This window comes from Ictalurus furcatus, chromosome 13 (genome assembly GCF_023375685.1).
Source record: "Ictalurus furcatus strain D&B chromosome 13, Billie_1.0, whole genome shotgun sequence".
Classification (NCBI taxonomy): Eukaryota; Metazoa; Chordata; class Actinopteri; order Siluriformes; family Ictaluridae; genus Ictalurus; species Ictalurus furcatus.
In genome coordinates, this window is record NC_071267.1 from 3,664,576 (window position 1) to 3,681,872 (window position 17,297).

At 38.8% G+C, this 17,297-nt stretch overlaps 1 protein-coding gene across 1 annotated transcript; it reads left to right on the forward strand.

Annotated features, from left to right (window-relative positions):
• Positions 1-11,339: 11,339 nt before the first annotated feature.
• LOC128617308 (NLR family CARD domain-containing protein 3-like) lies at positions 11,340-17,031 on the forward strand. The gene is made up of 7 exons (XM_053640385.1): positions 11,340-11,409; positions 11,569-11,690; positions 12,151-12,267; positions 12,677-12,731; positions 12,968-13,172; positions 13,461-15,105; positions 16,920-17,031. The coding sequence occupies exons 2-7, from the start codon at positions 11,638-11,640 to the stop codon at positions 17,029-17,031; spliced, it is 2,187 nt and encodes a 728-aa protein (XP_053496360.1). The 5' UTR covers positions 11,340-11,409; positions 11,569-11,637.
• Positions 17,032-17,297: the final 266 nt, after the last annotated feature.

A 17,297-nucleotide genomic window follows, 5' to 3' on the forward strand; every position in this document is an offset into this window, starting at 1 on the left:
GCTTATTGTGTCAGATCTGGGACAGGGACTTCTGTGTACTCAAAAGGTCAACCCAATTGCTGGAGGGATTCTCTCGGGAGGTGCTTTAGGAAGGCGGTTATTGATGGTATGATTCTTTCTTTCCACGATCCCTGAACTCTGTGGATGATATGGGATGTGGAAGTGCCAATCAGTCTTCAGATATTTGCCAAGTTTAATATTTGCCAATTTTAACAACAGTGTTGGCATTTTCTTTTGAGTATGGGAAAGCGTCTACCCATTTGTAGAATTTGGCAACAATAACTAAAATGTATTTGAGACGTCTGACAGTTGGCATGGCCACTAGGTGGTGGCAATGCATCATGTTTGGCGTTTTTTTCTTGTACATTTGCTCTAGCACAGGTCAGACGATGGTTTAGCCAAGATCACCACTCTTCATGCAGCATGAGAAACAACATGAAAATGCTGCACAAGAAACGGAAGGACGGATGATGGGAGAGCAAGGCAGCCAGCAGGGCAGCGTATTAAACCACTGGTGGGCAATGGAAACAACCTGGAGAGGCTTGCACTTGTACAAAAATAAACTAGAGTTAGAATGAGAAGATGTGAAATGTGTGGACAAACGGGCTGGGTGAGCCCTCTCTGGGAGGCCCACTTTGCCAGTTCATCAGTGAGTGAATTACCATGAGCCTTATCTGTGATAGAGGAGTCATGACCTTTAACCTTAACAGTAGCAAGCCTGTCAGGTAAGAGCGAGGCTTCTAAGAGATCAGAAACGTGCAATAAATGTTTGCCATCAGCGGCACGCAAAGCTTGAGCATGCCATGTCTTTCCAAAATCATGTGTCGCCAAAAGCATATACAGATTGTGCTTACAATAAATGGGCCGAGTAGTCTTCAGATTTGTACTATATGGGGGAACTGTATATGACCCGCTTTGTTAGAATACTGAGCCCACGATGTTTTATGGACTGAGGCAAGTGCTTCAAGCAGCAGACGCTCGATGCAGTCAGGCTCATGCGCTTCATCAGCAACATGACAAACAGAAGAGAGACCGAGGTTAGATGGAGTGAGCAGTGTAAACTGTCCGTATTGTGAGTGAACATGTCAGTTTAAACATTAAATCCTGATCTAGTAAGTTGAAAGGAGATGAAGGGATGACAACAAATCTGTGAAAAAAACTAAATGTCAGGGTCGTCAGGGGAAGTAACATGTAGTAACATGTAGACAGTGCGGTACACTGTCACTTACTGTGCCTATTGTCCTGTTTTAGTAGTATTGTACTGTCCTGTGTTGTTAGCACACGTCTGCACGTGCACACTGTGTAGAATGTGTAGATCATATTTAGATCTGTGTCGTCTCATGTGCTTAGTGTCTTGTTTTATGTAGCACCGTGGTCCTGGAGGAAAATGTTTCATTTCACTGTGTACTGTACCAGCTGTATATGGTTGAAACAACAATAAAACCACTTGACCTTGAACTAGGGAGTGTTTTTGGACCCCCATCTATTCCCACAGAATGAATGCTAGAGAATACAATTAAAATCAGGACAGGTTAACTGAGCGTATCTGGTGTGATGTTTAAGTGAGTCAACAAAATGACCAGGTTTATCAGTCAAAGGCAGAGCATCACAAATGACTTTTATTTCCATAACGCTGGGTGGTTTCAGGGTATAGCATTTACTTATTGTGTACTCAGATAAGATGTACACGCTATTACAGAGAGAGGGAGAGAGAGAGAGGAAAAGAGGAAACAGGACAGGTGTAAGTGATAGAGATAATGACGAATGAATTAAGGATAATTAAAGAAAAACAAACCCAAAACTATTTGTCCAATTTCAGATTTATTTTACCTTATTATAAAATTCATGTGTTTATGTAACATTTTATGTTTTCCCATAATGACGTGGGCTTCATCTATCATACCTACATATTTTATTCAGACAGTAGACAGGGGAGCCGGCAGTCGAAGGGGGGGCTGTTACATGGGGAATGGACAAAGTTTTGAGACCATGCTCAGCAATTGTAGTGTAGCCCCTTCTTTATTCATTACAATTGTTTTCAGTAAAGAAACTTAAGTCTTCGTAATATGCATCTACTGCGATTCCTCCACGGAAGTAAAGGGTCACAACAATATCTCCAGGTAACATGAAGACATAACAACATAAATCTGTCAGAAGGGCCCCACATAACCTAGGTTCACCTCTGGGCACATCTGATCCCAATTACACTTACACGCACACACACACACACACACACACACACACACCCACCTGCATGTAGAGACTTTCTACCACCTGCTCTTTGCGAAGTATATGCTCAATTCCATTGTGTCTTTGACGTTACCAAACACTTGTATTTGCTGCCTGTTTTCTTCTAGTTCTGACATTGACTTCGTTTTTGTGTGTTTGCCCTACCTCTGATATCTTGTTTATTGAATGCCTGACTTGTGCCTGTTTCATGTTTTTGCCTCTGCCTTGCATTTTGGATTTGTTGCAAACTTTTATTAAAGCCTTACCTGCATTTGCATCAGTCTCAGCTCTCATTACCTGACATCATGTTTGTCAGAAGTGAATTAAATGATTAGCCTAATATCTGTGACACTCTTGCAAGCAACCATTCTAGATGGTCCACATGAAAATTTATTAAAAATTAGAAAATTAGAAAAAATGTATTACCCATAACTCCTTATGCATCACCAGGAGTTTTTTTTTTGTTTGTTTTTTTTTACAGGAAATTATGTTTCCTTTAAAAGATGTAATGAGCTATACACTGGCGACACCAAGAAATGACTGGCCAGTGGTTTCCCGTGCACATACATAACATCAGAATGAAGAATTTTTTCTTTACAGTGGCAAGACACTTCAACAGTGCTGGCTATAACTTTAATGACATCTCTATGTGCATCACCAGATGTTGTCACGGGGCAACTAAGTAAGAACATTTAAGGAGAAAGAGCTCATCTACAATCTCAGACTTTACAGTGGTGCTTGACAGTTTGTGAACCATGTAGATTTTCACCAAGTGCTAAAAGTAGATAAAGAGAGCCAAATTAAACAAATGAGACAAAAATATAATACTTGGCCATTTATTTATTGAGCAAAATGATCCAATATTACATATCTGTGAGTAGCAAAAGTATGTGAAACTTTGTTTTTAGTATCTGGTGTGACCCTTGTGCAGCAATAACTGCAACTAAATGTTTCTGTTAACTGTTGATCAGTCCTGTACATCAGCTTGGAGGAATTTTTCATCCCATGATGCACTTCCACAAGCATGTGTTCTGAAGATAAGACTTTGATAGATCCCTGTTCTTTAAATACAATCGGGTGCTCACTCACATGTCCTCCCATTTATTAAAAACACCTGACTCTAATTTCACCTTCAAATTAAACTGCTAATCCTAGAGGTCCACATACTTTTGCCACTTTTGATAGATATGTAATATTGGATAATTTTCCTCAATAAGTAAATTACAAAGTACAATATTTTTTCTCAATTATTTGACTGGGTTCTCTTTGTCCACTTTTATACTTTTGTGTGAAATCTGATGATATTTTAGGTCATATTTGTGCAGAAATATAGAAAATTCATAAGGGTTCACAAGTTTTCAAGCACCCCTGTAGATCCCATGAAATGAATTTCATGTTTTGAAAACAGTTACTACATCATTGTCATATAATGGTTTTAGAGACAGATTTAAGTGCAGTTAATAGCTTTATTGCAGAGAGAGAGGCAGACAAATCCAAATCGAAAGGTAAAATAAGTGGTCTTAAACAGGCAAAGGTCAGGCAATCGGCAAACAGGTTATACTAGACAAAAACAAGAATCAGAAACATGTGGACATAAACCACAAGCTGGCCCTCCCCCAAAAATGTTCTAAATGAAATCTGAAGTCTGCCTTTCCATAGATCACCCTCATGATGCAGATGAGCTTCCCAGGCTGAAGTTGCTTGTGGCAATCAGGAGATTCGCCCACTGGCGAGCCAGATCGACCAACCCGGATAACAAGAATTCTACCCGCTGTCTTGGGCTTGGGGTTCACCAGGCTCTCAAAATAGAACTGGCACTGAGGAAAATATCCCTTCCAGGACTTTCAAAGCCCTCAAAGGGAGCCAGAACATCCAGGTGGGTCCAATGGGGAACTCATACTGAATCAAACACCAGCATAAAGATCCCAGTATGATTCTCCCTTGTAGGAGAAGTGCAGTTAAGAGCTTTATTGAAGAGAGAGAGGCAGACAAATCGAAAGGTAAAATATGTCATAAACAGGCAAAGGTCAGCCAATCAGCAAACAGGGTATACTAAACAAAAACAAGAATCAGAAACACGCGGACGTAAACAGGATAAAAAACCATGGCTCTGCTCGCTCCAGTGCTCAGCACAAGGGGAAATCCATGACAATCATCAAGCATGTTGAATATCCACTGGTTTCACTTCAGCCTCAGAAGCACTCTGCTTACATATTTGGTAAAGGACATTTGTCCAAAACATTATTTAATTGGAAACTTTGTCAATTAATATAATTTATAATCAATTCTGTGCACACTTGACATAGTATTTCCTATATCACTTAGTTAATGCAAGTTTTCTCAAAGGTTAATTGATTAAAAAAAAAAATTATTTGACTCAAATGCTCATGTACACTCACCATCCACTTTTTTAGGAGCCCCTGTAAACCTGGACATTCATACAGTTATCTAGTGAACCAACCATGCGGCAGCAGCACAATGAAAAAGAAATCATTCAGATATGAAATTATAATTTTTTCTTACCCATTTTTTCCCCAGTCGTCATCTGTCCAGTTTGGGTGAGTCTGTGCCCATGATAGTCTCATTTGTATGTGGTCTTCTGCTGTTGTAGCCCATCAATGTCATGAAATGGAGGCTGAGACGGGAGCAAGTGCAGGTATGGCAGTATAATCAAAGTCCAAGGATTAGGCAGAAATCAATAATCAAAGACAGGCAGAGGTCAGGCGATCAGGCAAACAGGCAAAACTAGGCAAGGTAGAGGATCAAGGTCAACAGAATAAACAAATGTCAAAGAACAGCAAAGCCAACATGAGCTAAGGCTTGGCCATACGACAGAAGCAGCTGAACTTAATACTTCCCAAAGTCCTAGTGTTTGAACAGTCTCTCATTCGTTTAATTGGGTTCTCTTTATATACTTTTAGGACTTGTGTGAAAATCAGATGACATTTTAGGTCATATTTATGCAGAAATGTACAACCCAAATTCTGAAAAAGTTGGGACAGTATGGAAAATGCTAATAAAAAAGAGGAACAATTTGTAAAAGTACTTTGACTTATATTCAGCAGAAACTGTATAAAGACAAGGTATTTGATACCATCTGTGTATTTGACTTTACTGTCTTCTGTGTCTGGTGCAATGTATCTCTGGATGCTACCACAATTTTATCATATATACTTCAGTTTTAATGTAACTTTCTGCAAGCTTTGGTGCCTTTCAGTGACATCAATAATATGAAATGTTGAAACCGTAATATTGTTTCACTTCATAAAGATTTAGTTAAACTGTTCCCAGTATATTTGGTGTAATTTATTCTGTCTACTGTTTTATTATTATTATTATTATTATTATTATTATTCACATGAACTGTTTAACGATCATCAGACCTTTTGTCCCTTTGGTTTTCGATGTGGGTTTGGATGCGAACCATCTAAGGTCTGGGCAGATCCGGACGTTTAAAAGAACAACAACGGACTCAGGTCACTCAGAATGAAAAGCATTTCATTCGTTCAACTGGTCAATTCTCAGTACAACAGCAGGTATGCAACAACTGTAAACTTTTAATAGCAATTAATGCACATGATGTTTCAGTGAAGAATACAGCCAGGATTATTGTCACTATTGCTACCCCAGCACTGGAATCACAAACCAAATTTCAGACGTAGATGGCAGGATTTGAACCTGCACAGGGAGACCCCAATGGATTTCACATCCATCGCCTTTTGTTTCAGAACGCATAGGCTTCAGTTAGGGACCCTGCTCAGGTATTTCGGCAACAACACAACAAGGCAGTGTAGTTGGTTCCCTTGGCAACCATCTACGGACAGTGCCATAAAATCAAGCCAGTACTATAATTTGAAGCCTAGAATGGGCTGCAATGAGCAATTCTTAACCATAGTGTGGCAAACAGAAGCTCAAACCTGGTTGTATGGAAAATATCTATGAAGTGTAATCAATAAGTATGACGAACCTTTAGATTTATTACTTAAGCATAATCTATATGTATAATCAATATATAGTGGCATAATCTAAATCCCTAGAATGCTTTTGGATCAAGGTATATTCTAAGTGTATATTGATTAGGATGAATTCTTTGTCTTACTGTACAATAATTGTTCTGTGTCAGCCGACACTTTTCTGCAGAGCAATAAATTGGCATTAGATATTCTCTTTTGTAAGTAAATAACCTTGAGGCCAGATACCAGTTAAGGAGTTAGGAGAGGGCCTCAGGAAGGGAGGTAGATATCAGCTAGAACAGCAGATAGAAACAGACAGATGCTCATTGAGGCCTAAGAAGGGAGTGTTGGTTAAGATCAGGACTCTGTCTGAGTGAAACCTTTTTTTAAAAAAAAAAAAAAGAAACCTTGTCCTCATGAAACTTTTTCAAGAAAAACAACTAACTGCGCATGCTCCAAAAATTTAAGATAATATATAGACATGAATAATTAATTGTGCCAAAGAAGATTGGTCTGTTTTTAATGAGGAAAGGCAAAACCCCGCCTACAATGAGTACGCTGTGGAGAAAGGTATAAAAAGGGTTGAGTGTGTTTGCATATTTTAGACTTTCTGCAGACTGTTTCACTTTATTGTTTCAATAAAGTTTATTTACTTTTTGACAACTACTAACCCTCTGTCTCTGACGTTTTTTGACTTACGCTGGAAAGATTTTTTTTCCATGAGAATAAATGGCTGATGTGATTGTATAAATGGCTGATGTGATTGGATAAATGGCTGATGTGATTGTATAAATGGCTGATGTGATTGTATATTTGGCTGATGTGATTGGATAAATGGCTGATGTGATTGGATAAATGGCTGATGTGATTGTATATTTGGCTGGTGTGATTGGATATTTGGCTGATGTGATTGGATAAATGGCTGATGTGATTGTATATTTGGCTGATGTGATTGTATATTTGGCTGATGTGATTGGATACATGGCTGATGTGATTGTATATTTGGCTGATGTGAGTGGATAAATGGCTGATGTGATTGGATAAATAGCTGATGTGATTGGATAAATGGCTGATGTGATTGGATATTTGGCTGATGTGATTGCATATTTGGCTGACGTGAGTGCATAATTGGCTGACGTGATTGGATAATTGGCTCACGTGACTCGATAAATGGCTGATGTGATTGGATAATTGGCTGATATGATTGTATAATTGGTTGATGTGATTGGATAAATGGCTGATGTGATTGGATATTCAGCGCATGTGGCTGACATACACAGCGCAATGGCAATGCTCACACATTTTTTGTTAGGGATTAACATTATAAACTGGACATATTCCTTTGATCTGCACAGAGGGATTATTATTATGTTTTTGCTAACTGGACATTTGTCCTCGAGGACAATCCTCTTTCATTCTCATGTAAACTAATCCCACACTGCTGATTTTACTTTCTTTATCAGTGGAGGATGGAGACCATCAGATGGTGATATCAGCCTCACCTCTCTCTAACATTTACTCCACTGTCTGTCTGTGTGTGTGTGTGTGTGTGTGTGTGTGTGTGTGTGTGTGTGTGTGTGTGTGTGTGTGGAGCAAGTTGATCAGGTGAGATTATCCATCTGGTTACTTTTTTTCAATGCAGTAGATAAGTAAATGTACACTGTATTATAGCCATCAATTTTCATACTGCGGTCATCACCAGTATACGGCTGTAACCCTACAGATCCAATCTAAAGAGAAAGTTTGATCAGTAAAAACCAAACAAGCTAGGTGTGACAGTGTCCTTATTCTCTCTCACGTGTGTCCCTCAGTGCAGAGAGAGCTGTGTCATATGGTGATACATATCATAGGACCAGAAAATAGAATAATGAATCATGTCTATTGACAGATATTTTCCTATATCCTCTATATCGCCAATGTCACATGTTGTATTCATATTGTTCCCATGGTGACAGTGTTATGTATTTCTTCTTCTTATTTGTGAAGTTCTGTTCAATGTCACTTTCAAATAAAAGGAGAAAAGAAAAAGTGCCTTTCACTGGTGTTTAGTTCACAAAATGATCAAAAAGCAGTCATGAATACATGCAGTTATTTTGTAGAGATCATTTTCATCAGTTTTAGAGAAAAGGTAATAAAAGGTGATATAAGGTTTTGTCCATATGGCCCAGATCTCAGTGCAGACGTAACATGTTAGTGTAAAAAGTGAAACAATCTTCTGTAACAGTACCAGAGGTTTGTTTAAAGATGATTAGAGTAACTATTAACAAGCATTAATCCAAACAGTGCAGTTCAGTGTTACATTAAAATAACAAACCATTCAGTAATATTTTTATAAATAAAAATACTCGCAAAGCTTTTCTGGAGGCATTGACTATTGTCATCAGCTTCATTAGACATTCCTCTAATGGGTCATATTTACTCAAATTAAACACATCCAGCTCATGATCTGAGTTCAGTAACACAAACACCAGAGCTGACCACTGAGCAGGAGAGAGTCTGGTTCCCCTGAGACGACGGTCACCTCCTCTGTTCAGGTAAGTCTGTACTTCCTGCACTAGAGAATGATCATTCAGTTCATTCAGACAGTGGAACAGATTGATGGATTTCTCTGGAGATGGATTCTCCCTGATCTTCTCCTTGATGTACTCGACTGTTTCCTGTTTGCTGTGAGAGCTGCTTCCTGTCTGGGGCATTAAGACTCGTAAGAGAGTCTGATTATGAAAGTCATATTATGTATGATCTCTTACTTTGATGTTTCTTTCTTTTGTGCCTCATTGTTTACACCTTTTGTTTTGGCCCTTCATTTTCTTCTGGACTGTGGCTGAGAATTATTCAGTTTTACAACCTCTTCCAAATTATATATAGGCTATGCAATTATCAGACACAGATATTACCTGTCACTCTCACTGTCATCCTTTCTTGCCCTCTTTGCAAAAGAAAGCTGTGATTTTTCAACTGGCTTTCATAGCTTTGTAAGATAAGATCATATCAATATTAAAAAGTAGCATGAAAATTTTATTTTAACTAATAGTCTAATTTTCTACTATATACAATTAAATAAAATTAGCAGCTAGCTAACATCTTGTTTTGTTCTGGTTTCACCTCGCTCCAGTGTAAACTAAATGATTTTATAGGTAAGCTGACTACAGTCATATAAATAAACTGAAAATACTGCGGATTATTAAGGCTAAATCTTACTAACCACTCTTGCTAAATGTCGTAAGCACACACGTTTTCATTTCAGAGGTGTTCCGAGTAAATGATTTGTTATACACTGATTCAGACAATGACATCTCGTGAGCTCAGTGTTGGACAGATCAATTGTTTTAACCAAAATGAATTGGTTCAAAGGAGTCATTCGGTTGCGACTCGGACATATGAATTATCAACGTTGATTCAATATTATTTAGCTCTGAATATTCAACCTCAACCAAAATGATGATTCTGTTGGAATTTCAACATTGAATCAATGTCGCCATGCTATCTGGGAGGTTTCTGTGCAAGGCATCAGAATGCAAATGCAAAGGGAATTTGACTTTTGGCAGGCTCCTTAGACGACCCAGAGGAAGTGAAATAGCAAACGGGGGTAATTGCTATTGCTATTTCAATATGGCAGGATCATAACTCATAAGACATGGGAAATGCAATTGCAAATGGGCTTTGTGTTTCCATGTGAAATTTGGTAGACACTGTACGGTCATGTAAACGGTAATACACAATTTGCATTTTCATGTGAGTTGTCACAATTTATGCGTCCACAAACAGGTAACGCAACTGCAAATACAGTTTGAAATTCCTTTTAAAAATTTAAAAGTGGATAGCGGAAGTGGAAAGAAGCATATTTCTGTCCATTAGTAAAAAGAAGGCAGGAGAGAACGCCAATTAAAGCCTTTTGATTCATAACCAAGTAATCACAGATCCAGCTTTCATTGGCCAGAAAATAGTCTCTTTCTATAATAAATTATATTCCTCAGCCTTTTCTATGGATGACACTGACTCCTTCTTTAACCATATCACAGATTGTATTCCCTGCATAGATGACGAGTTCACAGGGTTGTGAGATTCTCTTCATGAAAATTCAAATAGTTCAATCTCCTTACCAGGAGGTACATCACCCCGATTTATCATCAGATGTGGAGTTAAACAGGGCTGCCATATTTCTCCATTTCTCTTTGTAATGGTTACAGAAATGCTTTCTATTTTTATTACAAATTCAAACATAGCTCCATTAAAGGTACTTGGGCAACCAGTAATCACCAGCCAGTTAGCAGATGATACAACCATCTCTATGAAGCAGCTAACGGAAGTTCCCAAGGTATTGCATACAATTCACATTTTCTCCGTTCTAAAGTTAAATTTGAATAAGTGTGAGCTAATGCCAGTTCAGCAAAGATGCTTAACAGAGGCTTACAGCATCCCTATAAAATCCACAGATAAATGCTCGGGCATGTAAATATCCAAAGATTCAATTGAAAGTGAAAATATGAATGTGTGGAAAGTAGTAGATGAATAAAGTAAACATTGCTCATGGTTATTAAGAGAGATTAGCTTATTGGGTTGAATATTTTATCTATCCTGCATACGCAAAGTAGAGCTATTAATAAAGATAAATCAGGTTGATTTTGATTATATCTGGATCAGGAAAATTCATTACATTAAGAGAGCAGAGATGACCAAAGAATTTAAAGATGGAAGCCTACAAGCCATCGGTTTTAATTGTATGAATGGGATCTTGAAAATTAAATGGTTAAAACCTTTCCTTAACAACAAACAACTTCTGGTTCCATATTCCCAGAGAAATATTTAAGAAATTGGGAGGGATCAAATTTTTACTTAGATATGATTTCAGTATTCAATGTTTCCTGTTTAAATTATCCCACTTTCACCAGCAGGTCATGTTATATTGGAAACAGTTGCACCTCCAGGATTAGTTTCAATGCTGTAATTACAAAACTAAAGGATTGGAGACGCCCACTTTGAAGATAAAACCTTTCGTAGCATGTGAAAATACGCTGTTATATTTTTACTGTTTAATGTTTTACTGCAGAATCACAAAAAATCCACCATTAAATATTGTTCATTTACACACACACACACACCATGGCCCTTCCTGCTCTGCAGAATAAACCAGATAAACCGACGGTTTAGACGGTGTCAGTAAAAGTAAAACTACGCACATCCATTTTCTGTCGAGGGGAAAATAAACCATTTCAGGAGTAAAAACACAGTGAGTATCTAAATCTAAAGCTATAATATATAAACACACTGAATGTACACCAGATGCAGAAGAGTTTTGTGGGTTTGTACTGAAGTTTGAATGTACACAGGTTGTTTTATGACTTGATACCATGACTATTTCCTGTAAGTGAACTCTGTGCTGATACAGGGTTTGATTTAACACACCGATGTTGGAGTGAAGTAAACGTGTGTCCTGCTGTAATCTGGAGAAGGAGACATGACCTCCAACATGAGTGTGTCTGGAGAACAGGACTTAAAGAAAGACGAGAGGTGAGTTACTTTTCCATTCACCAGCAATAAATACACACCGTCTCATGGGAACAGATCTGTATCTCTAAACACTCACTAGTTTACAGAGGAACTAAGCTTTGGTTTAAGGTGTTTAATAGCAGTGAATATATCACTGATCTGATCTAAGAACAGTTTAGAGAAATCATTCACTGAGAGAAGAGTAAAAAGGACTGTGTAATGTGTAGGAGAAGAGCAGTGTAGCTTTGAGTCAGTGAACTCTACAGGCTTTAAGACCCAGCTGAGTCAGTTATCTGTGATTGGGACTCCTGACATCAGTGTAATTCCTGAGGTATGAGGTGTGTCTCCTGTTTGAATAAGTGTGCAGACTGTAGCTGAATTAAAAAGATGGAATTATTACTGTTTAATGATGAACACATTGTGTAACAGTGCTGAGACAGCAGAGTATTAATTATTGCTGATATTTCTGTTCTAATTACAGAATGATGGAGGGAAAGAGATCAGACTCACCAGAACCCAGCTGTGTGTCCATGAAGAGTGACCGGTCAATGGATCATCCACTTCTGTTCAGAGACAGAGCCAGTTCTCCTGATGTGAGGTCAGTACAGTGAGGTGTTTTACAGCAGTGTTCCACCTAATCAAACTCACTGGTCTCATTATGAAGTCCTTCATGAGCTTTATCAGGTGTTGAAACAGTAAAACACTAAAGTGTGCAGTGCTGCAGCTCTCGGACTGGCAGTGAGGAAAACTGCTTTAAGAGTTCAGTTCAGCCTGCAGTCCCTGAGCTGGAGGGTCTGTGGTGCTACACAACAACATTTACACCTGGGACATTAATGACTAGATCACTATTTTATTCATAAAAATGTTAGTGTCACTGAGGAAACCCTGAAATCAGTGTATTGTGTTAAAAAGATAGTGTTAAATATCTGTCTCTGTATGTATTAGTGTGTTGTGCAGCTATGAATACATATAGTCTATATTACATCATGTGTTTTATTTGTTCACAGACCACAAAAGAAGAAATCAAACATCAGCAGAAATCAGCTAGACTCCATATTCGAGGTGTGTGTGTCTTTTTAATGTGTGTAACTTGTGTGTGAGTAGGTTGCAGGTTTTTTATTTAAGATAATGCCAGTTCACAGGTTTATCGATGTGCAGCAGCATTATGGGTAATCAGACAGAATTTCAGTTGTAACTGTGGTAATAGAAAGAGACCTTTCTTCTTTTCATAAAATAAAAGCATCTCTCAGTGTGTAACATTATAATATTTAGATGTGTTCCTGTGTGTTTCTAACCAGGAGCTGGAACACAAAGTCATCACTCTGATAAAGAATGAGCTGAAGAGGTTTAGGAAGCTCCTGAGTCCAGATTACCCAGCATGCACTGAGAGGGAGGTGGAGGATGAGGAGGATCTGCAGAGTGTCAGAGAGGGAGCGCTGAAGATCACACTGCACGTCCTGAAGAACATGAACCACACAGATCTCGCTAACACACTGCACAACAGTAAGAGCTCTGAGTCATGGCTTCATTCCATCAGGTTCACTTTAGAGAGAGTAAATAGTTTTAGATATGAACACCTTTAGTTTGAAGTTTGAGTTTAGTATCATGTACATCTGGTGCTTTTCTGTTCTGTTTGTGGTCCAGTTTGTGATTACTCTGTAAAGTGGTCCTGTTCCTTCAATAATATTTAGTCCATGAATCAGGAATGAACAGCACCATTTGAAAGAATTTTACATTTTATATTGTGCTCAGTGATTTTGCATTAAAACATGTTATTACTTTGTTTATTAGAGTCTGTGGCCTCTGTGTATCAGACAGAGCTGAAATCCAGCCTGAGAGAGAAGTTTAAAAGAATTAATGAAGGAATCTCACAGCATGGAAGCTCAGCACTTCTGAATGAGATCTATACAGATCTCTACATCACAGAGGGTTGGAGTGGAGACGTCAATAACGAACATGAGGTGAGACAGATTGAGACAGCGTCCAGGAGACCAGCAACACAGGAGACACCCATCAAATGTAACGAGCTCTTTAAAGACAAGTCCATCAGAAGAGTGCTGACTAAAGGAGTTGCTGGAATTGGAAAAACAGCCTCTGTGCAGAAGTTCATTCTGGACTGGGCTGAAGGAAAAGCAAATCAGGACGTCACCTTCATGTTTCCACTTCCCTTTAGAGAGCTGAATCTGATGAAGCAGAGAAATCTCAGTCTGATGGAGCTTCTTCATCACTTTTTCCCAGAAATGAGAAAACTAGAATTACTAGACTCCTACACAGTGGTGTTGATCTTTGATGGTCTGGATGAGTGTCGACTTCCTCTAAATTTCCAGAAGAATGAGAGATTGTGTGATGTGACAGAGTCAGCCTCGGTGGATGTGCTGCTGACAAACCTCATCAAGGGGAATCTGCTTCCCTCTGCTCTCCTCTGGATAACCTCTCGACCAGGAGCAGCCAATCAGATCCCTCCTGAGTGTGTAGACCAGGTAACAGAGGTACGAGGCTTCAGTGATCCTCAGAAAGAGGAGTACTTCAGGAAGAGGATCAGTGATCAGAGCCTGGCCAATAAAATCATCACATGCATGAAGTCTTCAAGAAGCCTCTACATCATGTGCCACATCCCAGTCTTCTGCTGGATCTCAGCCACTGTTCTAGAGAGAATGTTGGGTGAAGCAGAGAGTGGAGAGGTCCCCAAGACTCTGACTCAAATGTTCACACACTTCCTGATCTTTCAGATCAAACACAAGGACCAAAAGTACCATCAGAAATGTGACCCTGATCCTCAGCAGACCAGAGAGAGTATCGTGGCACTGGGGAAACTGGCTTTCCAACAGCTGGAGAAAGGAAACCTGATCTTCTATGAGGAAGACCTGACAGAGTGTGGCATTGATGTTGGAGAAGTTGCAGTGTACTCAGGAGTGTGTACCCAAATTTTCAGAGAGGAGTTTGGGCTTCACCTGGGGAAGGTGTTCAGCTTTGTACATCTGAGTGTTCAGGAGTTTCTGGCTGCTTTATACACATTTCTCTGCTTTATTTTTAAAAAGACTAATGTATTAGTGGAGCAACGCACTGGACTTTTCCATTTCTTCAGCAAGTCAACCATGTCTGATTTCCTCAGGAGTGCAGTGGACAAGGCCTTACAGAGTGAGAATGGACACCTGGACCTGTTCCTCCGCTTCCTTCTGGGTCTCTCACTGGAGTCCAATCAGGCTCTCTTACGAGGCTTAATGCCCCAGACAGGAAGCAGCTCTCACAGCAAACAGGAAACAGTCGAGTACATCAAGGAGAAGATCAGGGAGAATCCATCTCCAGAGAAATCCATCAATCTGTTCCACTGTCTGAATGAACTGAATGATCATTCTCTAGTGCAGGAAGTACAGACTTACCTGAACAGAGGAGGTAACATTCGTCTCAGGGTAACCAGACTCTCTCCTGCTCAGTGGTCAGCTTTGGTGTTTGTGTTACTGAACTCAGATCAGGAGCTGGATGAGTTTGATTTGAGTAAATATGACCCATCAGAGCACTGTTTTATAAAGCTGCTGCCAGTGGTCAAAGCCTCCAGAAAAGCTGAGTGAGTATTTTTATTTATAAATGTATTACTGCATGATTTGTTATTTTAATGTAACACTGAACTGCACTGTTTGGATTAATGCTTGTTAATAGTTACTCTAATCATCTTTAAACAAACCTCTGGTACGGTTACAGAAGATTGTTTCACTTTTTACACTAACACGTTACGTGTGCACTGAGATCTGGGCCATGTGGACAAAATAATGAAATTATTATTATTATTATTATTATTATTATTATTATTATTAATAATTATTATTATTATTGTTATTATTATTGTTGTTGTTGTTGTTATTATTATTTTCAGTTGCAATGAAAATTAAAGGAATGAAAACAGAAGGGTTTGTTGTTTGAACAAATGCTTTATTATAATAAAGCATTTGTTTATAATAATAATAATAATAATAATAATAATAGTACTGATGTGGTGTCCTGTCCTCTGATTTCTGTGTGTAAGAGAAACACACTCACATTTCTGTTACATGGTAAACTTTAGCTGGATTATGGCTGTGTTTGTGTGTTTGAGGTCAGAGTTCTGATACTTCATCATTTCTCTTCCAGTCTGAGTGGGTGTAATCTGACAGAGGAAAGCTGTAGAGTTCTGTCCTCAGTTCTCAGCTCAAACTCCTCCAGTCTGAGAGAACTGAACCTGAGTCACAATAACCTACAGGATTCAGGAGTGAAGCTGCTCTCTGCTGGACTGGAGAATCCACACTGTACACTGGAGACACTGAGGTACACACACACACACACACACACACACACACAAACACACCAACAACAGTAATAATAATAATAATAATAATAATAATAATAATATTTACATAGCACATTTCATACATAAAATGCAGCTCAAAGTGTTTCACAATGGAAAATAAAATAAAATGACAAATATAATATTAAAGGAGACCTATTTTAAGCCTTTTTACAAGATGTAATATAAGTCTCAGGTGTCCCCAGAATGTGTCTGTGAAGTTTCAGCCCAAAATACCCCACAGATCTTATACCCTGCTGTAAATGCCCCTTTTTGGGTAGAAGCAAAAACAGGCTGTTTTGGTGTGTGTCTCTTTAAATGCAAATGAGCTGCTGCGCCCCCCCCCCCCCCCCTTCCGGAAGAGACCAGCTCCTGCTTCTGATACTACATTAGCTGTGGAATCTGCTAACAACCTTATTCACAAAGCAGCCTGGTGTAAAATGATTCACAGAAAACCTACACAGTTTTCAAAAGGACAATCACCTTACTGTATTGTGCATAATAAAGGTGCGTTTTCGGGTTAAAAATAAAAATGACGACATAACTCTGGCACTTTAGCCGCATTAGCCATGGAATCTGCTAACAAGCTCAAACTATTAACAAAATCGACTTGCAAACATTCCCAAAATATAAAGTGTGATATTTACGTCTTTTGGATATGAAGCTGGATCACGAACAGTGGGTACTGATCCATGCTTGAGAAACAAGTTTTTATCAAATCCTGCTTTGTATTGACCCTCGTTCACAAAGCAGTCTGGTGTGAAATGATTTTAGGTATTTTTGGGGCACATTTCCTTCAAATATAAAACTTCACTGCGTCTTCAGTGTCTTTGATGCCGGGAGTACATGAAGACTCTCATGTTCATTCTTACAGCCAACAACAGAACACTTACAAAGCTTACGAAGCAGAGACATTCTTCTCATCACTGTAGCTGCTCCAGTGCGGAGAACATGACCGATTGTGTGCAGCTGACTCAGGGGAGGAACTATGCTAATAGGGCAGAGTCCCTGGGCAGGGCTTGTTCCAACGTGACGTCACATTAGAGCAAAAACAAAAACGGCTCATTTTGAGACTCTGTTTATGATTTATTGGGAATATAAAAAAGGAGTGGGTGGATTTTTACCATCGTAGGGTGGTTGTGTACACATTCTGCCAACACACATTTATGTTCCAACACCATTTAAAAGTGAATTTTGCATAATAGGCCCCTTTTAAAACAAAATATTGCAACACAACATTAAAGATGAAAATACAATATTAAAACCTAAAAATTCCTTAAGAAATAATTAAGAAATCAAACAGAAAATAA

What these genes read in the sequence shown, in the direction of transcription:
- LOC128617308 (XM_053640385.1), top strand. Translation starts at nt 11,638, where the DNA reads ATGACCTCCAACATGAGTGTGTCTGGAGAACAGGACTTAAAGAAAGAC. An exon ending in GCCAGTTCTCCTGATGTGAG is followed by an intron (nt 12,268 to 12,676) that starts GTCAGTACAGTG and finishes ATTTGTTCACAG; the next exon opens with ACCACAAAAGAAGAAATCAA. An exon ending in AGCTAGACTCCATATTCGAG is followed by an intron (nt 12,732 to 12,967) that starts GTGTGTGTGTCT and finishes GTTTCTAACCAG; the next exon opens with GAGCTGGAACACAAAGTCAT.